At 44.0% G+C, this 23,568-nt stretch overlaps 1 protein-coding gene across 1 annotated transcript in view; it reads left to right on the plus strand.

Annotated features, from left to right (window-relative positions):
- Positions 1-23,568, plus strand: part of LOC132406881 (glutamate-rich protein 6-like) — a 79,741-nt gene that overhangs the window by 52,119 nt on the left and 4,054 nt on the right. The window contains exons 10-14 of the mRNA XM_059992985.1: positions 1,807-1,874; positions 3,667-3,806; positions 9,662-9,747; positions 16,290-16,445; positions 20,650-20,878. Of these exons, the coding sequence (XP_059848968.1) occupies positions 1,807-1,874; positions 3,667-3,806; positions 9,662-9,747; positions 16,290-16,445; positions 20,650-20,878 (679 nt within the window). The remainder of the gene's footprint in view (positions 1-1,806; positions 1,875-3,666; positions 3,807-9,661; positions 9,748-16,289; positions 16,446-20,649; positions 20,879-23,568) is intronic.

Here is a 23,568-nt window from a genome sequence, read left to right on the forward strand (position 1 = left end):
ATTGGCCATTCGTAAACCTGATGGCAGAAGCTATTCCTTAAACGTTGAATGAGTGTCTTTCCTGTAACTCCTCCCTGATGGAAGAAATGAGAAGAGGGCGTGTCCTGGATGGTGACAGTACTTAATGATAGATGTCACTTTCTTGAAGCACTACCTTTTGAAACTGTCCTTGATGGTGGAGGGGCCTTTGCCCATGACAAGGCAGGCTGACTCTGCAACCCCTTGCAACCTCTTGCACTCCTGTGCATTGGAGCCTCCGTAGCAGATGGTGATGCAGCCAGTCACAATGTTCTCCATGGTACACCAGTAGAAATTTGGCAAGAGTCCCTCAAATTCCTAATGATTGTATGGCCCCCACTAGTGTGCTTCACTTCATGACAGCAACAATATGTTGGGATTAGGATAAATCCTTTGAGATACTGATGCCCAGGAACTTGAAACCGCGCACCCTTTCTCCAGCTGACCCTTCAATGAAGATTGCTGTATTTTCATCCAGTGTTTCCTTTCCTGGCATCCACAATAAATTCCTTGGTCTTGCTGACACTGAGTGCAAGGTTGCCTCAGACTGGGAGGCTTACTGGACCCCACCCAGTGTTTCAGGTTAGGAGTCGCCTCGAAGTCACTCCACATTTCCTGCCCTGAAGGGTGTTGCTGAGCCCTGTGGGGTTTGTAGTATGCAAGCCCTCCCCAGGTTATGGTAGGATCTGGTTCATATTCCAACAGTTCGCAAGCGGGAAATGCACCCATGGGTGGACCTGACAGGAGGTAGGTGCTGCCTTGCAGCAGTTGGCAAATCCATCCCTCCGGTCACGCAGTGCTCATTCCTGTGTAGAGGTTTTGCAAAGTCTCTCTGGTTATTAGCTGATAAGGATTTGTATTTATTTAATGCATTTGTCGAGTTGCTTTAGGATCTCAGCAGGTCAGAAGCATCTGTGGACTGTCAGCAGTTTGGGTCGTGGCCCAATGGACCCAATGAGAGATAGAATTTAATACAGACAAGTGTTGTACCTTGGCAGGACAAACCAGGGTTGGACTTGGGTGAATTACTTAAGAGGAATCTGAGGAGGAACTTCTTCACTCAGAGGATGATGTGAGTGTGGAATGAGCTGCCAGTGTTGGATGCAGGATCAATTTTAATATTTAAGAAAAATTGGATAAGTGTATGGATGGGAGGGCTATTATCCAGGTGTGGACCAATAGGACTAGGTGGAATAATAGTTCAGTATGGAATTGATGGGCCAAATGGCCTGTTTCTGTGCTGTAGTGTTCTGTAACATTCACAACGAACAATAGGGCACTGAGGATTGTGGGAGAATAAAGGGATCAAGGAATACAGATCCCTAATTCCTTGAAAATAGTGTTAACAGTTAGACAGGGTTGTAAAGTGAGCAGTTAGCACATTGGCCTTCATAAACCAGGGTGTTGAGTACAGGAGTTGGGATGTTATGTTGGTGAGGCCAAATTTGGAGTATTGTGTGTAGTTCTAGTCATCAACAGGGAGGCTATCACTATGACTACTTATGTTCTTACATTTGTACCATTGAGTTGTAGATCACCCCGTCAGAATAGGTGTGTTGTTCCTTTAGTTTATGTGTATAGCCTCATCATGGAGGCCAAGGGTTGCTATAATGTTGTCTTACCAGCAGGGGGTGCCACATGGCAAAAGTTGCAGATACAGGTAAAAACAGTACAACTTGGGCAGAGGTTGTTACGGTGGCAACAAGATAATGTTGCCCTGAATTGGGTACTGCAAATGTCTCAGCCAGAACTCTTCAACTCACTATATCCTATATTTTGATTCTCCAGGTTACATAAGAGAACAATGGAAAAATATCTCAAGAAAGTCAAAGAAACTGCACAGAAACCCAGCAGTGGTAAGGTTTCGTCCTGTAGTTTAGATATTAATTCAGTTTAAGTGTTAATATAGTTTTTTTTTCACTATAATGCCTTCAGTAATCCAGTGCAATGTAATTAATCTTTTTAATTCATTTGTATTTGTGGGAGTGGTTGGCAAGGTGACTGCTAATTGGGGGTCAGATCAGAATCAGGTTTAATATCACTGGCAAAGGTTATGAAATTTATTGTCTTGTGGTAGCAGTACAAGTGCAACACAAAAAAAAACTATAAATTACAATAAGAAATACACTAATTAGTTACTTTCCATACCTAGTAAAGAGGCCACTGAGTGTATGTTGATGATCTTCTGCTGCTTTAGCCCTCAAGCGCTTCAAGGTTCAATGTTGTGCATCTAGGGACACTCTTTTGCACACCACCATTGCAACGTGTGCTTATTTGAGTTCTGATTGCCCTCCTGACAGCTTGAACCAGTCTGGCCATTCTCCTCTGACCGCTCTCATTAACAAGGTATTTTCAGCCACAGATCTGCCGCTCACTGGATGATTTTTGTCTTTCAAACCATTCTCTGTAAACTCTAGAGACTGTTTTGCATGAAAATCTCAGGAGATCAGCAATTTCTGAGATACTCAAACCACCCCGTCTGGCACCAACAATCATTCCACAGTGAAAGCCACTTAGATCATATTTCTTCCTTATTCTGATATTTGGTCTGGAAAACAACTCAAGTCAAGTCAAGTCAACTTTTATTGTCATTTCGACCATAACTGCTGGTACAGTGCATAGTAAAAATGAGACAACATTTTTCAGGACCATGGTTTACATGACACAGTACAAAAAACTAGACTGAACTACATAATAAAAAAAACACAGAGAAAGCTACACTAGACTACAGACCTACACTGGACTGCATAAAGTGCACAAAAACAGTGCAGACATTGCAATAAATAATAAACAGGACAGTAGGGCAAGGTGTCAGTCCAAGCTTCGGGTATTGAGGAGTCTGATAGCTTGGGGGAAGAAACAGTTATATAGTCTGGTCTTAAGAGCCGGAATGCTTCAGAGCCTTTTCCCAGACAGCAGGAGGGAGAAGAGATTGTATGAGGGGTGCATGGGGTCCTTCATAATGCTGTTTCCTTTGCGGATGCAGTGTGTAGTGTAAATGTCCGTGATGGCAGGAAGAGAGACCCTAATGATCTTCTCAGCTGACCTCACTATCCGCTGCAGGGTCTTGCGATCCGAGATGGTACAACTGAAGCTCTTGACCATGGCTGCATGCTTTTATGCATTGAGTTGCTGCCACATAATTGACCGATTTTAACAGCTTTATAAATGTACCTAATAAAGTGGCTACTTGGTGTGTATGTGTATATGTGTGTGTGTGGGTGTGTGTGTGTGTGTGTGTGGATCTTGGGTTTGTGCCTCTGGTGGACTTTGTCCTCTCCTGGGCGGGAAGATTTGAAGAACCGACTGTTGCCCACGCAGTGGGTTTCCCCTCTCCACGTCACTGAGGTAGTCCAAGGGAAGGGCAAGCGCCGATACCGCTTGACAAAAAGCTATTCTGAAAACATTGGGTGTGTGTACCTCCTCCCTGATGGTAGCAATGAGAAGATAGCATGTCCTGGGGACTGGGGTCCTTAATGACAGGTGCTACCTTTTTGAGGCATCGCCTCTGGAAGCTTTGTAATCCTTGACCAACAGTGCCAATAGTAATTAGCAGCAAAAAGTTGGCAGGTTTGAACTGTCACTAAACATTGAATTTTGTTTTCTTTATTCCTTACCTTCTCCCTCCACTCCGTCGCCTTAAATAAGGATCAAAAAGACAGACCACAATTTCCTTTCAGCTATCAACTTCGAAGGATGTGGAAAACTTAAACAAACCAAAAGAGGACGAGGACAAATGGGACGCCATTTTCACAGAAGTAGTGGATGAGACATTCAGTTGGCATAAGGTATTTGTGGAGGTGTTTTTCTTAACTGGAGTACAACGAAACTAGGGTGAGGGTGTTGTAGAGAATCACATGGAACATGCAGAAGAAAAAGTGCTATATAGATAATGTGTTGTCTTTATGACAGTTATTTAGTTTATAATATTTTCGCTTAGTAATTCATTTGTTAGTATTTTCTAGTTAGAATTAGAAGTGTTTAAAGTATATTCATTGCCTGTAAAATATATCGGCATGTGATGACGTCACATCCGGTTTTGCCGCGTCTTGTGGGAAAATACCGGTTTGAGATCGACGCAAGGGTGGGGGCTCACCACGAGGCAGACCCGAGCAGAAGTTGTTTTGCAAGCTTTAGAAATCACAGTGAGAGCAACGCTTTTTCACCATATGTTAATGTGAAGAGTGAACAGTAAATGGTTAATCTTACTGCGACCTGGTTTTCATTGACTGTGGTTTATCTCGGCGTTTAATTCGACGTTATCAGTTACACCCGAAGGAGAACACTACAGTGAAAAAACGGCATTATCAGGTGTTTCAAGTGCTGCAATGTCATCTCGATCCAGCATCAAGTCGATGCCGCCCGGTGACAAGGGCAGTAGAGTGACATCAGGTAAGTCCACCCATGCAAGGGCCAAGGCAGAAGCCGCCAGGGTGCGACTGCGCTACGCCAGACAAGAAGCAGATTTGAAAATGGAACAGGCTGCCAGAGAAGCCAGAATCCAGAAGGAAAAGGCTGCCAGAGAAATGGAAGCGGCCACCAGAGAAGCCGAAACCCAGTTGGAAATGGCAAAGATATCAACAAAGTTGCAAGTGCTGCAGCTAGAAAGAGAAGAAGAAGCTGCCAAGACGGAAGCAGAGTACATAGAAGAAGCTGAAGGAACGCATGATCTGACCGAAGTAAGGTCTACTTCAGAAAGGACCAGATTGGAACGCACAAGCGATTATGGCCGATCTCAAATAGACAGTCAGGCTCGTCCTTCCTCTCCATTCGTATTCGATAACATCCCATGTCACGAGGAACTTCAGGGAGGCACGATTACATCACATCCATACGAGGAAGACAATTTACCCTCGCAACTCCGTGATGAAGTCGAGAATGAAAGAACGGACAACGCTCCTTCACCCCCACAACAGGACGGCGGGGAGGGAGAGGCTCACTCCGGGACAACAGTTGTCAGCACAAACTGTACAGAAGTTTGCGGTCAAGCTCAGTCAAGCCGTTCTTGTTCCAAGATCTACCTCACTAAGGTGTACCCTAAAGGAGCCAAAGACAAGGCCATCAAAGCCTATGTGATTCTGGATGTTCAGAGCAATCGCTCACTAGTCAGTCCAGAGTTCTTTAAATTGTTCAACATTGAGAGTGAGCAGTTCCCATACTACCTCAGAACTTGCTCAGGCAACATGGAAACCCAAGGAAGGAAGGCAGAAGGCGTCCAGATCAAGTCCCTGGATAGTAAAGTCGTCATCTGTCTCCCTCCGCTCTTAGAGTGCAATGAAATCATGAATAACCGCACTGAGATCCCGACACCAAGTGCGGTACTACACCAGCCACATCTCCACCACATCGCCAAACACATCCCAGAACTGGATCCAGAAGCAGAAATACTCCTGCTATTAGGAAGAGATGTTATCCAGGTACATAAGGTTAGGCAGCAGGTCAATGGACCACTCGACGCCCCCTTCGCGCAACGCCTGGATCTGGGTTGGGTGGTGATAGGAGAGGTGTGTCTCGGTAATGTACACAAACCGATGGTTAACACACTCAAGACCAATGTGCTAGAGAGTGGCCGCCATTCAATTTTTCAACCCTGCACAAGTCTCCTGTGCATTAAGGAAGCACAACAAGACGTTAACAAGCATAAAGTAACTGACGAGACGCTGGGTCAGTCAGTTTTCGTTCAAACTGAGCATGGTAATAAACTTGCCCAATCAGCTCAAGATGCCATTTCCTTAAAAACAAAGGACACCAAGGTCTTCAGAGATGAAGCAAAGAATGGGGTCGCCCCATTGCCTTTCAGAGAACCACGCCAGTGCTTGCCAAATAACAAAGAGCAGGCAGTCAAGTGGTTCCCGTCCTTACAAAAAACACGGAAAAGGAAACCTGAGATGCAGCAACGCACCCGATTGACCCACGAGGTACTGTGCACCCTAATGGCAGAGGTCACAGCCATTATAAATGCACGACCACTCCTACCTGTGTCTTCTGACTCAGAAAACCCCTTCATACTTTCGTCATCAATGCTCCTTACGCAGAAGGCAGGAGCTCCCCCTCCACCAGGAGACTTGTCGGACAAGGATTTGTACACAAAGCAATGGAGACAAGTCCAAGCACTGGTAAATCAATTCTGGTCTCGCTGGAGACTGCTCAGGGACAAGCAAATCACCCGCAACAGCTGGCCAATGGCCAGAATCACTGCTACGTTCCCTAGTGGGGATGGACATGTCAGGAAGATCGAGTTGAAGACTACCGACCAAGGCGATGTGAAAATTTACCAAAGGCCAGTTACAGAAGTTATTCTACTTCTACCTAATGACTGATTAAGAGACTAAGTTTTGTACTCTGTTCATTGTGACCTTACGAAGGTCAGGCGGGGAGTGTGTTGTCTTTATGACAGTTATTTAGTTTATAATATTTTCGCTTAGTAATTCATTTAGTATTTTCTAGTTAGAATTAGAAGTATTTAAAGTATATTCATTGCCTGTAAAATATATCGGCATGTGATGACGTCACATCCGGTTTCGCCGCGTCTTGTGGGAAAATACCGGTTTGAGATCAACGCGAGGGTGGGGACTCACCACGAGGCAGACCCGAGCAGAAGTTGTTTTGCAAGCTTTAGAAATCACAGTGAGAGCAACGCTTTGTTAATGTGAAGAGTGAACAGTAAATGGTTAATCTTACTGCGACCTGGTTTTCATTGACTGTGGTTTATCTCGGCGTTTAATTCGGTGTTATCAGTTACACCCAAAGGAGAACACTACACATAATGAATTAAATAATAAATTATACTTGGGGAAAATACACTTAAAATGGAGTGGTTTTTGCTTTAATAGCCTTACAGCTCTTTCCAGAAGGGAACATTGAAAAGCACCCAGCTTACAGTGGGTTTGCATGTATTGTCTTCAGTCTTTTATTAACAATGGGTCAAAATTGTTGAACTCCCTATTAAACTGCTCTCTGTTAGTAACGTTTCATAGATTACATCAGCTCAAGGAAGTGTCTCGTTCTAAAGGATGAGCAATCAGTGCTGTAAGTGTAAGTCACAGCCAAGTGCAATGAACTCTTGTGCTATATAAATGGGAGTTGTTTCTGTATGGTCCAAAGTTAACCAGTTCAGGCAGGATATAGTTCATCTAGGATTTACCCTGTTCAACGTTTCTCTAACCTATTTGTTTTAATCTATACGAGGCTGTGTACAGTGGATTTTGGTAAATTTGGACGCATCAGGGCCAGTACATTTTGGTCCAGTTAAGCAGCTATCCGAATTAGTTGAAGTTTCATAAAAATAGTTAAAAAAGTATTAAAAAAAGACTGAGTAACAAAATATGTATTTATATGAAATACAGAACAAATTAGAACACTACCAGTACTACTATTACTGTTCTATAAAGCTGTGCATTAGTTCCTGATAGTTATCGATGGAGGAATTCATTCAGTGTATGCTGACATGTTCTTTTGACTGACTGTAAATGAACAAAATCAGTGCAGACACCAGATAGTGGACTGTCTTCATGCAATGCTTTCAGTGATTGCATCCTTCAAATTTTCATTTTCATTGTAACATTCAAGACGATTGTCGATACCTTCAGTTCGAGGGGAAGAAGCTGTTCCTAAAATGTACCTCCTCCTTGATGGTAGCAATGAGAAGAGGGTATGCCCTGGATGATGGGGGTTCTTAATGATGGATGCCACTTCTTTGAGACATCACCTTTTGAAGATGTCCTCCATGCTAGGGAAGTTAGTTCCCATGATGCAGATAGCTGAGTTTGCAACCCTCTGCAGCTTTTTTCGATCCTGTGCAGTGGCCCCTCCATACAAGAAAGTGATGCAATCGGTTAGAATGTTCCCCATGGTACATCTGTAGAAATTTGCTAGAATCAGCATCCATTCAGAAATCTGATGGCAGAGAGAAAGAAGCTGTTCCAAAAATGTTGAGTGTGTTTTCAGGCTCCTGTATCCCCTATCTGATGGTAGTGATGAGAAAAGTGTGCGTCCTGGACACACTGCCCCTTGTGTGGGCTCACCAATGTCTAGACACAGTATTCCTTGTGTGAACTCACCAATGTCTAGACATAATACTTCTGTGGGCTGACCAATGTTTAGACACAATACTCCTTGTGTGGGCTCATCAATGTCTAGACACAATACTCCTTGTGTGGGCTCACCAATGTCTAGTACAGCTGTAACATACCTCTTCCCACACTGCCAAATGCAAAAATGCTATTCCCTATTCCCCGTTCCTTCGTCTCCACCGGATCTGCTCCCAGGATAAGGCTTTCCATTCCAGGACATCTCAAATGTCCTCTTTCTTTAAGGATTGTGGTTTCCCTTCTGCTGTCATCAATGATGCCCTCACCCACATCTCCTCCATTTCCCGCACTTCAGCCCTCACCCCATCCTCCCGTCACCACAACAGGGATCATGTCCCCCTTGTCCTCACCTACCACCCCACCAGCCTCCAGATCCAGCACATTATCCTCCACAACTTCCGCCACCTTCAACAGGACCCCACTTCTGAGCACATCTTTTCTCTCTACCCCTCTCTGCTTTCCGCAGAGATCGTTCCCTCTGTGACTCCTGGTCCACACGTCCCTCCCAACAGATCTCCCCTCCCACCTGGCACTTATCCCTGCAAGCGTAAGCGCTACACCTGTCCCTACACCTCCTCTCTTACCACCATTTAGGGCTCCAAACAGTCCTTCCAGGTGAGGCAACACTTCACTTGTGGGTCTGTTGGGGTCATCTATTGCATCCGGTGCTCCCGGTGGGGCCTCCTCTACATCAGCGAGACCCGACACAGATTGGGGGACCGCTTCGTCGAGCACCTACAACAGACAGGATCTCCCGGTTGCCACCTACTTCAACTCTGCTTCACATTCCCAGTCGGATATGTCCATACATGGCCTTCTCTACTGCCATGATGAGGCCAAACTCAGGTTGGAGGAGCAACACCTCATATACCGTCTGGGTAGTCTCCATCCCCTTGGCATGAACATCGGATTCTCCAACTTCCGGTAATTCCCTCCCCATCCCTTCCCCCATCCCAGTTTCACTCTGCCTCCTCCTCCAGCTGCCTGTCACCTCTCTCATGGTTCCGCCTCCTTCTACTACCCATAGTGCTTTCCCTTTACATTCCTTCTTTACCTTTCCTGCCTATCCCCTCCCCCACCCCTTGATCTTTCCTCTTACTGGTTTTTCACCTGGCACCTACCAGCCTTCTCCTTCCCACCCTCCCCCCACCTTCTTTATAGAGCCCCTGCCCCCTCCCTCCTCAGTCTTGACGAAGGGTCTCAGCCCGAAACGTTGACTGCTCGTTTCCATGGATGCTGCCCAACCTGCTGAGTTCCTCCAGCTTGTTTGTACACGTTGCTTTGACCACAGCATCTGCAATGTACTTGGTGTTTACAGCTGTAACATGACATCCCAACTTCTATATTCAAGTTTCCAGTTTCATGTGTCTATAGAATGGCTTCATCTACTGAGCTGGAAAGTGGGAGTTACCTTAATAGCTTTCTATTTTGTCCACCATAGGCACACTAGGCATATTGGCCATAAATTATTCTCCTATGTTCCCTATATAGGTTTGGGATAAATGTACAGATTGCAAATACTATCACTATTTCATCTTTAACTTTTACCAAAGGATCTTCCGCTCTCTTTCCTGGTGAAGAACTACCGCAATGGGAATAGGTTTCTCACTACATTTGCAGATGGAACAGCTCAGATCTTGTATCCTTTGTGTAAAGCCCAGGAATGAAGATGTATTTATACAGGATGGAGTTCATTGGAATATAGTCATCTCCTTCATGTGATGCAATATGGTGTCTTCAGTTTCCTCTGAAGGAGCTGTGGTACATAAGTAGTTAAAACACTTGTACAGCATTGCACAGGAACAGGCCCTTCGACCCACAATGTTGTTCTGAACCAATTCAATTTGTAATCAAATGGCCAACTGAACTAATCCCTTCTCCTACACAGTGTCCACATCCTTCATTTTCCACACATTCATGTGCCTGTCTGAAGTCCCTAATGTGCCTGCCCCTACCAGACAGTGCATTTCACGCACCCACCACTCTGTGTTTATTTTTTTTTAAACTTGCTCCTCACATCTTTGAACTTAACCTCTCTCAACTTAAATGCATGTTTCAGCCCTGAAAAACAAATAACCCCTGTCTACTCCATCTATGCCTCTCATAATCTTATAAACCTCTATCAGATCTCCCCTCAGCCTCCACCGCTCCGGAGAAACCAAACCAAATTTGTCCAGCCTCTCACTCTAGCACATGCCCTCTAATCCAGACAGCATCCTGCACCTTCTCCACCTTCTCCAAAGCTTTGACATCCTTCCTAAAATGGGTGACAAGAAATGTATGCAGTACTCCAGGTTGAATTGAATTGATTTTATTTCTTACATCCTTCACATACATGAGGAGTAAAAATCTTTACGTTAAGTCTCCATCTAAATGTGCAATTTATAGTAATTTGTAATAAATAGTATGTATAACAGGACAGTCAATATAGCATAGAAGTACAATTGTATCAGCATGAGTTAATCAGTCTGATGGCCTGGTAACTAGGCTTTTATAAAGCTGCAACATAACTTTCTGCCTTTTGAACTCAGTACCTCAACTAATTTAAAGACAAGTGTACCATATGCCTTCTTAACCACCCTATCAACCTGCGTAGCCACTTTCAGGGTGCTATGAACTTGGGCCCCAAGATCCCTCTGCTCATCAACACTGTTAAGGGTCTTGCCCTAACAGTGTATTGTCTCTTACCGATGTGCAACACTTCACATTGTCCGGCTTAAACTCCACCTGCTATTTCTCCACCCATATCTGCAACTGACCCATATCCTAGTGTATTCTTACTAACCCATCTATCTACATTTTCATCCAGGTCATTCATATACATCACAAACAGCAGAGATCCCAGTAGTACACCCCTAATCACCGAACTCCAGCTAGAACAAGTACCATCATCCAATACCCTCTATATTCTATGGGCAAGCCAGTTCTGAATCCAAGTGGCCAATCCACCATTGATCCCATGCATGTAGATCTCCTGGATGAGCCTCTCATGATGGACTTTGTCAAATGTAGACAACATCTATGTTGACCACAATCCATGTAGATAACATCCACACTTCAATGATACTTCAGTCATTATCCAAATGCTCATTGCTCCTATCCCTAAGGATTTTCTTTGTTATCTTCCCTACCACTAACATGAAACTCACCAGTCTGTTGTTTCCAGGATTACCGTTGGTTCCTTTCTTGAATAATGGAACATTATCTACTTGCCAATCTTCCAGGAACCTCACCTGTGGCTAGAGCGTACATGAATATATTTATCAGTCAAAGCCCCAGCAGTCACATTTCTTGCCTCTCCAGATGACCTGGGGTATATCCCATCAGGCTTTGGGGACTCATCAACCTTCAAGCTCTTTGAGACTCAACACTATCCCCTCATTTACCTCGAAATAAATACTCTTTACCTAGCAAATTAATACTCTTGGCACAGATCCCCCTGTCCTCCATGTCCTTCTCCTTGGTAAATAACTGATGTAGAGTATTAAAGGTTTCACCTACATTCTCTACATCCAAGTAAATGTCCCCCTCCCCCCACCTTTGTTCTTTATTCTTGAGTGGTCCTACCCTCTCCCTAGTTATCCACTTAACTCCTGATGTCTGTATAGAATGCATTGGAATTCTCTTTAATCCTCTTGCCAAGGACTTTTCATGGACTCTCCTGACCTTTCTAATTCCCTTCTTTAGTTTTTTTTCAGCCTTCTTTACATCCTCTAGGGCTCTGTTTGATTGGAATTTCTTTTGCTTTGCTTGCTTTTCCTTTATCTTGATGACTAAATTCATCACCTTCCTTCACATCTAAGGTTCTCTTACCTTGCAATCCTTGTCCTGCTTTCTGACTAGAACATCCCTGTCCTGCACTCTTTAATCACTCTCCACATGTCTGGTGTAGACTTAACTAATAACACGTCCCACGTGGGCTGAAGCCGGCAAAGCATTTCCCAGTGGACCAGATGGGGCACCAGTGACCTCCAGCGGGCAGCATGAACTTGCACAGAGCTCCAGGCAGTCTGACTGAGAAAGCTACCCAGAGCAAACCCCCACACCCACACACGTTCAGCCCTCATGCTAAAATCAGTGGGCAGAAATGATAAAACGCGTTGATCTGTTTCCCGGGGTGGAAATGGTTAATACACAGCATAATTTTTAAGTGATTGGAGAAAAAAGTAGGGGGGACGTCAGATGTAGTTTTTTTACTTAGTGATTGGTGGGTGAGTGAAAGGCCCTGCCAAGGGTGATGGTAGAGGCAGATACATTAGGAGGTTTTAAGAAATCCTTATATATGCACATGGATGGTAGAAAAATAGAGGGTTATGTGGGAGGGAAGGATTAGATTGATTTTAAAGTAGGCTCAAAAGTTAGCACAACATCATCAGCTGAAGTATCAGGTAAACTGCAAGCAGACCTTTAAATTGATTTAATTGTTAGACTGTTGTGTTATGTCCTATATTCTAATTGTTACTTTAAATGTCATTAATTGTTGTTAAGCCTGTCTATTCTCATTATCTTTGATAAGTTAATTAATTTTTGTGGATTTTATTTATTTATTTATTTGGCGATACAGTCAAGAGTACGACCTTCGAGCCAAGTCACCGATAAGACTCCGTCAAGGTGGTGGGCCAGCAGTGCTAAAGCACCACCTCCCACTGATGAGCTTAAAAACTTGGCATCTGCCTCAATCAGAGTTGTTGGTCGCTTCCATCCAACAGATAGTCTACTCTTCAGGTGTCTATGCAACTACTGAAGGGTTTGCAAAAGATGGACACACTGTCCGACTATCTGCCCCTCTGGACATACTTAGTCCACACCCATGCTGATCCTGTCTCTGCTGCCTCAGCTACAGCCCTGCTGGTTGACTTGATCTCTCTTCTAGTAAAGCCAAGGTCTGGAAAGTGAACGCAATGAAGCCACGGCATCCTACTTCGAATGGATAGCATGAGAACTTCCACCCTCTGTCTCTGCACTCTGATCTTAATTCTGCATAACTTGCGCTCATGGGCTTCATCGATGTTGTCTTCCCAGGGGACTGTTATATATAACTTATTTGCAGGAAGAGAAACATAGAACTATACAGCTCAGTACAGGCCCTTCAGCCCACGATACTGTGGTAACTATTTTAACCTACTGTAAGATCTTATTACTTTTGAGAATTATTTTGAGATATGGTACAATAACAGACCCTTCTGGCCCAGAGTCTGCACCGCCCAATTACACCCATGTGACCAATTAACCTACTAGCCTGTACATATTTGGACTGTGGGAGGAAACCCATGTGGACATGTGGAGTACGTACAAACTCCTTACAGACAGCAGTGGAATTGGACCCGGGTCACTGGCGCTGTAACTGCTAACTGTTATCCAAAGTGCAAGGTCTTCGACAAGGTAGACTGGGAGATGCCATTTCTACTCTTTCTCCATTTTGCTGTGTCGCTGTCATTGAAAGGTTTGAAATCTCAAACTCTGTTTCCCTCTCTACTAACGCTGTCCAGCCCACTGAGTGTTTCCTGTGTTTTCTGTCTTTGTTTCTCCAGCAAGTTATCTATTTAGACATTAATTCTCATCTGCCTTATCAAAATCCATAGCTTTTATTTCCTCCCCCTCCATCCCTCTACTTTTTCTGCCTCTGAACGTGTATTTTTAATTTTTTCTAGTTCTGATAAAAGATAATTTGTTTCTCTTTAAGTGCTGACTGACTTGTTGAGTATTTCCAATCTTTTCTGTATTTTGTTTCAGATTTCAAACATTGGCAATTTTTTTGTACTGCTGGCCTGAAATTTGTCGACCCAATAGCCCAAAGCAAGGCTCACAACCAGTTTTCACATTGGTTATTACATTTCTCCATTAGCACCAACAGTGTAAGATAGACCATCAACCCAATTTCCTGTGTGAGACCAATTTCACACGACTGACTTGTGCTTGGAGGGATGGGGGCAGAGCAGGTAGTGTAGTGGTTGGCACAACCAGAGCTCAGGGCGTTGGAGTTAGAGTTCAATTCCGGCACCACGTGTGAGGTTTTCTGTACGTTTTCTCCGCAAGCACATGGGTTTCCTCCGGGCACTCCAGTTACCCCCCACAGTCCAAAGATGTACAACTTAATAGGTTAATTGGTCACTGTAATTGTCCTATGATTAGACTAGGGTTAAATAGATGGGTTGCTGGCTGGAGTGGCTTGTTAAGCTGTACAGGCCTGCTCCACGTTGTATCTCCAAGTAAGTAAAGTAAATCCTGGACATTGTCAAGGAGCACGCCTCCAAAAGGCAGCGTCCATCATTAAAAACCTGCATCACCAGGTCATGCCTTGTTCTCATTGCTGCCATCAGGAAGGGGATACAGAAGGCTGAAGGCACAGACTCAACGATTCAGGAATAGATTCTTGCCTTCCGTCATTAGATTTCAGAATCAGGTTTATTATCACCGGCATGTGATGTGAAATTTGTTAACCTAGCAGCAGCAGTTCAATGCAATACATAATATAGAAGAAGAAAAAAATATAATAAATAAGTAAATCTTATTCAATATACTTTATACAGTATACATATATTGAATAGATTTAAAAAGTGGAAAAAGCAGAAATACTGCATATTAAGAATAGGTAGTGTCCAAGGCTTCAATGTCCACTTAGGGATCGGATGGCAGAGGGGAAAAATCTGTTCCTGAATAGACATTGAACCCATGAACACTACCTCACTACTTTTTTTTGCACTACTTATTTAACTATTCAATAATATATACTTGCTGCAATTCACATTTTTCTATCTTTACGTATTGCATTGAACTGCTGCTGCAAAGACAACAAATTTCACGACACGTGCCGGTGATAATAAAACTGATTCTGATAATGATACAATAAATACATAAATCCACATTTTGTTGTCCAGGCATTACTGCTGATGGCAGTACATGATGACAGTTTGCAGGTTACCAACCCTGTCTCATTCTTCCACATCTGCCCGTTATACTGGCTTGCTTCCCTCTCCACTCTTATCCTGATACAGGGTTTCAGCCCCAAATATTGATAACTACTTTCCCCCTCATTCCCACTTGGTCCCACTGAATCCCTTTAGCATTAACCCAAACCTGTTCTGAATTGTCAAGATAAAACACTTTCCAGGAAGACTCAAGAGATAACAGTCAGAAGTAAACAATTATCTCCCTGTCCAGATGGTTACTGATTAAAAGTGGCTGCTTTGTCCCATGAGGTGTCTTGCACAACTAATTCATTCCAGGAACTCCTCACCTGTGATTCAGAACAGAAAATCACACTCCCAGCCCCAAACAAACTATTCTGTAGACGCTGGAAATCTTGAGCAGCACACAAAATGCTGGAGGAACTCAGCAAGTCAGACAGCATTTATGGAGGGGAATGAACTGTTGATGTTTCGGGCTGAGACCTTTCATCAGGACTGGAAAGGAAGAAGGCAGAAGCCAGAGGCCATTTATTCCACTCCATAGACACTGCCTGGTTTGTTGAGTCCCTCTTGTACCTTTAGTGGGCTGCTTCTAGTCCCTGTCTGTTTCAGGGTATTCCATAAGACCATGAAACATAGGAGCAGAATTAGACCATTTGGCCCATTGAGTCTGTTATGACATTTGATCATGGACAGTTTATTTTCCCTCTCAACCCCATTCTCCCGCCTTCTCAGCATAAGCAATCAACCTATTGACCTCCACTTTAAATATCCTCTCAATGACTTGGCCTTCACAGCCATCTGTGGCAGTGAATTCCACAGATCCACCATCCTCTGACTAAAGAAATTCTTCCTCATCTCTGTTCTAAAGGGATTACATTGTACTCTGAGGTTGTGCCCTCTGGTAGCAGACTCTCCCACTATAGGAAACATCCTCTCCACATCCACTCTGCCTAGGTCTTTCAATATTTGAGAGGTTTCAATGAGATCTCCCCTCATTCTTCTAAACTCCAGTGAGTACAGACCCTGAGCTCCTCATATGCTTAACATTTCATTATAAATGGATTGTAAACTTCAAATAATTATGCTTAACTGCCTTCTCAGTAAACCGATCCAACAATAATATCAGGGCTGTGTGTTATTTATTGTTGTTTATAGCCTAGCCTGATCTTTCATGGGTCTTCTCCTGTCTCCTAAAAGTTTGTTTAGGTGCATACAAAGCTTTGATCTATGTTACATGTACAAATTTGCCATGCTTCCTTAACCCCATTAGTTACCCCTCTGGAAACCTGGCCATTCAGATTTTTATCGACACTGAAAAGAAAATGACTTGCGTCGTGCAGCAGGACAGGGTTGATGACCCAGCCATTCAAGCAATCTTCACTTCCTATGGAAGATGTACTTGTTATCATCCGAACGGCATGGTCTGGTAGGTCACTGGCCGTTTTGAATAAACTGATAGATACTTTCAGGCAAGTGGCAAAACATGAGAAACCTACCATCTTCTAGAAACATAGAAATCTTCAACACATTACAGGCCCTTTGGCCCATAATGTTGTACTAGCCATGTAACCCACTCTAGAAACTCCCCAGAATGTCCCTACTGCATAGCCCTCTATTTTTCTAAGCTCCATTCCCATTTGTCCCTGATTCTGACTTGGAGATATTCTGATGTTCCTTCATAACTAAGACCAATAGACATAGGAGCAGAATTAGGCCATTTGGCCCATTGAGTCTTCTCTGCTATTCCATCATGACTGATTTATTATCCCTCTCAACACCATTTTCCTGCCTTCTCCCCATAACCGTGGACACCCTTACTAATTACAAACCTATCAACTTCCCCATTAAATACACCCAATGACTTGGCCTCCACAGCCGTCTGTGACAATAAATTCCACACAATGAATTACCATGACTAAACAAATTCCTCCTCATCTCTGTTCTAAAGGGACATCCCTCTTTTCTGAGGCTACGCCCTCATTTAAGGTGGGGCACAATATTTGATCTGTTCTCCAGCCCAGCTTCTGCCTTTCAACACTGCCCAGCTAAGAAAGCATAGTAGATAAGGTATTAAACTTAGTAGTTTTTGTTATAGACTTTTCTAAGTAATGAATTGAATGCATTTCAAAAGCAATTGGAAGACGTATATCTTCATTCATTTTCCTGTTTGATGTAAGTAAGCATCATCAAACAACTTCTCATGATCTCACAGGTCTTTCATTCTAAGAAATTTGCTACAACCAGCAACTTTCCTTCTGCACTTGAATCTTGCACTATTCCCCATCTGACTCACTCTATTCCATCCATTCTCTATCACTAATCTCTCTTGCACTCCCTGCTGTCAAATTCTCTGTGTCTACACTTGAATCTCGCACTATTCCCCGTCTGACTCAATGTATTCCATCCAGTCTCTATCACTAACCTCTCTATCACTCCCTGCTGTTGAATTCTCCATGTCTACCTTTGAATCTTGCACTATTCCCTGTCTGACTCACTCTATTCCATCCGCTCTCTATCACTCCCTGCTGTCGAATTCTCCATGTCTATATTCTATCCCTGTCTCATCTGATTCCTCCCCTGCCACCCAACCTTGTTCGTTCTACCCCACAGCTAGGCCATCAGAATGGCTACACTCCCTTTGGGGAAGATGTTCTACACGTCTTGCTGCCTCAGTAAAGCAGCCAGCATAATAAAAGTCCTCACCCGTCACACACATTCTCTCTTATCCACCCTCAAGACAGGCAGAAGATACAAAAACCTGAAAACGTGTACTACCAGGATGAAAGTAGCTCTACCCCACTCCTATAAGATTATTGAACAGTCCTCTAGCATGATAAGATGGACTCTTGACCTCACAGTCTCCCTTATTATAGCTTTGCAGCCTGCACTGCACTCTCTCTGTAGCTGACACTTTATTCTGCATTCTGTTGTTTTCCCTCGTACTACCTTGATGTAGTGAAATGGATGGCATGCAAAACAAAGTTTTGCACTGTACCTCAGTACATGTGGCAATAATAAACCAATTCCCATTTTTATGTTCACACTGGGCTGTTTACTGCAAGATCTGAACCCACTAGTTATGAATGAACATCAGGTTATCTCCAAGTCAGAAACAGGAACAAATGAGAATTGAAATGACTTGAATTGAATTAACTTTGTTACTTACATCCTTCACATACATGAGGAGTAAAAATCTTTACATTACGTCTCCGTCAAAATTTGCAATGTACAATTTATAGTAATATATAATAAATAGTATGTACACCAGGACAGTCAATATGACATAGGAATACAGTTGTGTCAGCATGAATTACTCAGTCTGATGGCCTGGTGGAAGAAGCTGTCCCGGAGCCTGTTGGTCCTGGCTTTTATGCTGTGGTACCATTTCCTGGATGGGAGAAGCTGCAACAGTTTGTGGTAGGGGTGACTCTGGTCCCCAAAGATCCTTCAGGCCCTTTTTACACACCTGTCGCTGTAAGCATCCTGAATAGCAGGAAGTTCACATCTACAGATGTGCTGGGCTGTCCACACCACTCTCTCTGCAGAGTCTTGAAGGTGGTGGGTTTCCCATGTACGCCACTTATCAGGCCATGCCTATAAGTATTCCCGTTCTTGATGCCTCCAGATTAGGGCTGCTTCATTATCTGAGCTATGAATAGATTGGAGTACAGTGTAGTTTATCAGTGAGCATCCCAAGAAAGGATGAGGACCTGGAAATGGTTATGCCTGGGAGCTTCCTCTAGGAACACCCTGAAGCAGGCAGGGTCCAGAAGAGTCTGCTGTGCCAAATACCTCCTGCCAACACAGCAGACAATGCTGGGGTGGTGCTGGTGATTTGTGTAGAACATCACCACCACCCCACGTGTAGAACATCTTCCCCAAAGGGAGTGTAGTCATTCTGACGGCCTAGCTGTGGGGCAGAACGAACAAGGTTGTGGCTGCAGGGGAGGAATCAGATGAGACAGGGATAGAATACAGACATGGAGAATTTGACAGCAGGGAGTGATAGAGAGCGGATGGAATAGAGTGAGTCAGACAGGGAATAGTGCAAGATTCAAGCGTAGACACGGAGAATTCGACGTATTTTCCCTCTCAACCCCATTCTCTTGCCATCTCTCCATTACCTTTGTTGCCCTGACTAGTCAATGATCTATCAAACCCGCTTTAAATTTTTAGGGGCGTCATGTTAGCACAGCGGTTAGAGCAACGCTATCACAGTTCCGAGTTCAATTCCGATGCTATTTGTAAGGAGTATGTACGTGGGTTTCCTCCAAGTGCTCCTCCAACTGTGGTTTTCTCCCACAGTTCAAAGACATACCATTTAGCAGGGTGATTGGTCATTTTAATAACACACATCAGGCCAGGCAGTAACAATGTTAAAGAGTAGACAACGTTTCGGGCTGAAACCCTTCAGCAGGACTGGAGAAAAAAGCTGAGGAGTAGATTTGAAAGGTGGGGGTGAGGGGAGGGAGAAATGCCAGGTGATAGGTGACACTTGGAGGGGGAGGCATGAAGCAATGTACTAGAAAGTCCCTATATACCCCCTGTACATGTTTTTTTCTGGACACCAGACCCACCCAGTTCCCCTCCACCACCGCTCTCCTCTGCCAGGCCCTAGTGGAACTTGTCCTCGCTCTAAATGACTTCTCCTTTGGGTCCTCCCACTTCCTTCAAACAAAGGGTGTAGCCATGGGCACTCGCATGGGTCCCAGCTATGCCTGCCTGTTTGTCTGCTACATGGAACAGTCTGTGTTGTGATACTTCGTAGCTCTCTGCTTCAGCCCTCCCCTCCATTTCATCAATCGCCTGGCATTTCTCTCTCCCCTCCCCCCCCCCCACCCCCCACCTTTCAAATCTACTCCTCAGCTTTTTTTCTCCAGTCTTGCCGAAGAGTTGGGCCTGAAACGCCAACTGTACTTTTTTCCGTAGATGCTGCCTGGCCTGCTGAGTTCCTCTGGCATTTTGTGTGTGTGGTTGAGATTTCCAGCATCTGCAGACTTTCTCTTGTTTGGTCATTTTTAATTGTCCTAGTAATTAGACTAGTGTTAAATAGGCGGGTGGCTGGGCCGGAAGGGCCTGTTCTGTGTTGTGCCTCTAAATAAATAAATAGATAAACCTAACAACAGTTTCCACAGATTCACCACCTTTGGGCTAAAGAAATTCCTCCTCACCTCTGCTTTAAAGGGAATTCCTGCTATTCTGAGGCTGTGCCCTCTGGTCTTAGACTCACCCACAAGTGGAAACATTCTCTCCACATCCACTCGATCTAAGCCAACATTCGATCAGTTTCAATAAGATCCCCCCTCCCCCACCAATTATTCTTCTAAACTGCAGCGAGTTCAGGCCCATTTGAGCATAAGCCCAGTTTTACCATCAGGAACATGCTGCGTGGAGCCCCTGTGTGTTCTGGTGCCCTCTCATTGTTAATATTAAAAACTTCCTCTTTAAAGTGCAAGTCTCACAGCAAAGAAAAGATTAATGTGTAATCTCCACCTAAGACCCATTGAACTGAGACGTGCTTGATGGCTCTGCTGTTCAGCTTATGCACGATATTTTGTCTGGGAGACAGTTTAATAAATACTTTTGAGCCTGTTGTTACACGACCCTGTATGCTTTTGCTTTACGCATAGGGTAAATACTAATGCTTTCGGAGGGCATTATGCAGATGAATGTGGCATCCGGCTGCGGCGATGGTTCTGGCGAGACCCTTCGTCCCCACTTAACTTCACACCTTTCAAACCGATTTTCATCTCTCTGAACAAAAACATCGGCGTCAGGATTATAGAGCAACAGCGGATCTTCCTTACTTTCTTGGCAATGGGGAAGCAAGCAAAGTTCAACCTCGGAGTGAACCTGGAGGTAAAGTATCGGGCTGGTTTCAATTCAATTTCATTTTATCGTGTGCAATTAAGATCCTGGATATTCCTCGAGATCCGGGCTGATGATCGGGAGGCAAGAGTTCAAACCTCAGCAGACCTGCAATGAACTTTAAGTGCAATGGTAGCATAGCAGTTAGCACAAGACTTTACAGTACACCTGGGCTCAGTTCCTGACACTGCCTGTACATTCTCCCCGTGACCCTGTGGGTTTCCACCAAGTGCTCGAGTTTCCTCCCACAGCCCAAAGACATACTGGTTGGTAGGTTAATTGGTCATTGTAAATTGTCGAGTGATTAGACAATTAAATCGGGGTTGCTGGGCAACATGGTTTGAAGATCCAGAAGGGCCTATTCCATGCTGTATGTCAGCAATTTCTTTTAAGAGGCAGTTAATTAAATAGATCTAAAATAGCTTGTATTTCAATTAAGTCCACAAAACTGCATAAGTATTGTTAATGGCCACTTTATTAGATACCTCTTTTCCCTAATAAAGTGGCCATCGACTGCATGCTCATGGTCTTCTGCTGCTGTAACCCATCTACTTCAAGGTTCGATGGGTTGTGCGTTTAAAGATGCTCTTCTGCGCACCACTGTTGTAATGCATGGTTATCCGAGTTACTGTCACCTTCCTGTGAGCTTGAACCAGTCTGGCCTTTCTCCTACGACCTCTCTCATTCACAAGGCATTTTCACCCACAGAACTGCCGCTCACTGGATTTTTTTTTTGCACTATTCTCTGTAAACTTGAGAGACTGTTGTGCAAAGTCCCAGGAGATCAGCAGTTTCTGACATACACCACTGTGCCTGTCGCCAACAGTCATTCCACGGTCAAAGTCACTTAGATTACATTTCTTTCCCATTCTGATGTTTGGACTGAACCTCTTGACTGTGTCTGCATGCTTTTACACATTGAGTTGCTGCCACGATTGCTTGCCACACATTAATTAGATATTTGCGTTAAGGAGTAGGTGTACCTAATAAAGTGGCCACTGAGTATATTTGACATACTTGAGACCGATGATGCTCAACTGGCTGATACTCTAGACTATGTTGCTATTGTACTGGTACTCTGACACTCTTTTTAATTCACTTTTATAAAGAAATTACACTTTATAAAAAACTCCTTTTAAAACTGGGAACTCAGAGGGTGGGAAGAGAAGGCAGAAACCCGGGTTTTTGAACACAGAGGTAAGAAAGCTAATGGCATGCTGGCCTTTATAACAAGAGGAACTGAGTATAGGAGTAAAGAGGTCCTTCTGCAGCTGTACAAGGCCCTGGTAAGATCCCACCTGGAGTATTGTGTGCAGTTTTGGTCTCCAAATTTGAGGAAGGACGTTCTTGCTATTGAGGGAGTGCAGCGTAGGTTCACAAGGTTAATTCCTGGAATGGCAGGACTGTCATATGTTGAAAGATTAGAGCGACTGGGCTTGTATACACTGGAATTAGAAGGATGAGAGGGGATCTGATTGAAACATAAAAGATTATTAAGGAATTGGACACGCTTGGACTTGGATTGGACTTGACTTGACTAGAGGCAGGAAACATGTTCCCGATGTTGGGGGAGTCCAGAACCAGAGGCCACAGTTTAAGAGTGAGGGGTAGGCCATTTAGAACGGAGTTGAGGAAAAACTTTTTCACCCAGAGAGCTGTGGATCTATGGAATACTCTGCCTCAGAAGGCAGTGGAGGCCAAGTATCTGGATGCTTTCAAGAGAGAGTTAGATAGAGTTCTTATAGATAGTGGGGTCAAGGGGTATAGGGAGAAGGCAGGAACGGGGTACTGATTGTGTATGATCAGCCATGATCACAGTGAATGGCGGTGCTGGCTAGAAGGGCTGAATGGCCTACTCCTGCACCTACTGTCTATTGTAAGAACCAGGACATTAAGGGTGTCGGTGAGATTGAACAGGAACTTGAAGTACAGCTTTTTGTTTGGGTGGAGTTGTTCCCTGATCTTGCCAATTTACTCACAAAGATTTCCTCATCATATGAGAAGACATCATCAGTATGCAGTTAATCGTGGTGAGTCCTCCAAGTGCTTGGCCTTTATATACTTATCAATTTGTTGCTTGGTTGTCATTACAGAAACTCTTTTGTGATGTAGCGAGGAAGTCTCGTTGCTGACTGGTTGTGCGGTAAACTTTGTTATGGTCTGGAATTTTGCCCGCATTGGCTCATAAATGGGATTGAGGTCTACATGTGTATTCAGAGAATTATTTGCAGAAAGCACGCTTCTAGGAACTCTCTTGCATGCCACGCGTTTGCTTGTGCCATGACCTTCACTGATGCCCAGTCAAATTTGTGCCCCTCTCGATCTTCACCGGTAGAGTCTAGGGAGAGTTGGTCATGCCGCTTTACAGCCAGTTGATCTTCATAGATCCTTGTGGATAGTTTTCTCCCAGTTGCTACAAGAACATAGAATTTTGATCGCACATAAGCCAACGCAACGTTGAGAGTATTTTGCAGACCAAAGGAATGAACCAAGCTATTGGGAAAGACCAATCTGGTCCACAAAATCCAATCTGGTCTAAAAAAGCAAACTGGGAGAAAGCTATCCACAAGGATCCATGATCTGTTTATAACAAAAGTAAAATACTGCGGTTGCTTAAAACCTGAAATGAAAAGACAAAGCGCTCAGCAAGTCAGGTAGCATTTGTTGATAAAGAGTGAAAC

Source organism: Hypanus sabinus, chromosome 2 (genome assembly GCF_030144855.1).
Source record: "Hypanus sabinus isolate sHypSab1 chromosome 2, sHypSab1.hap1, whole genome shotgun sequence".
In the NCBI taxonomy this organism is placed as follows: domain Eukaryota; kingdom Metazoa; phylum Chordata; class Chondrichthyes; order Myliobatiformes; family Dasyatidae; genus Hypanus; species Hypanus sabinus.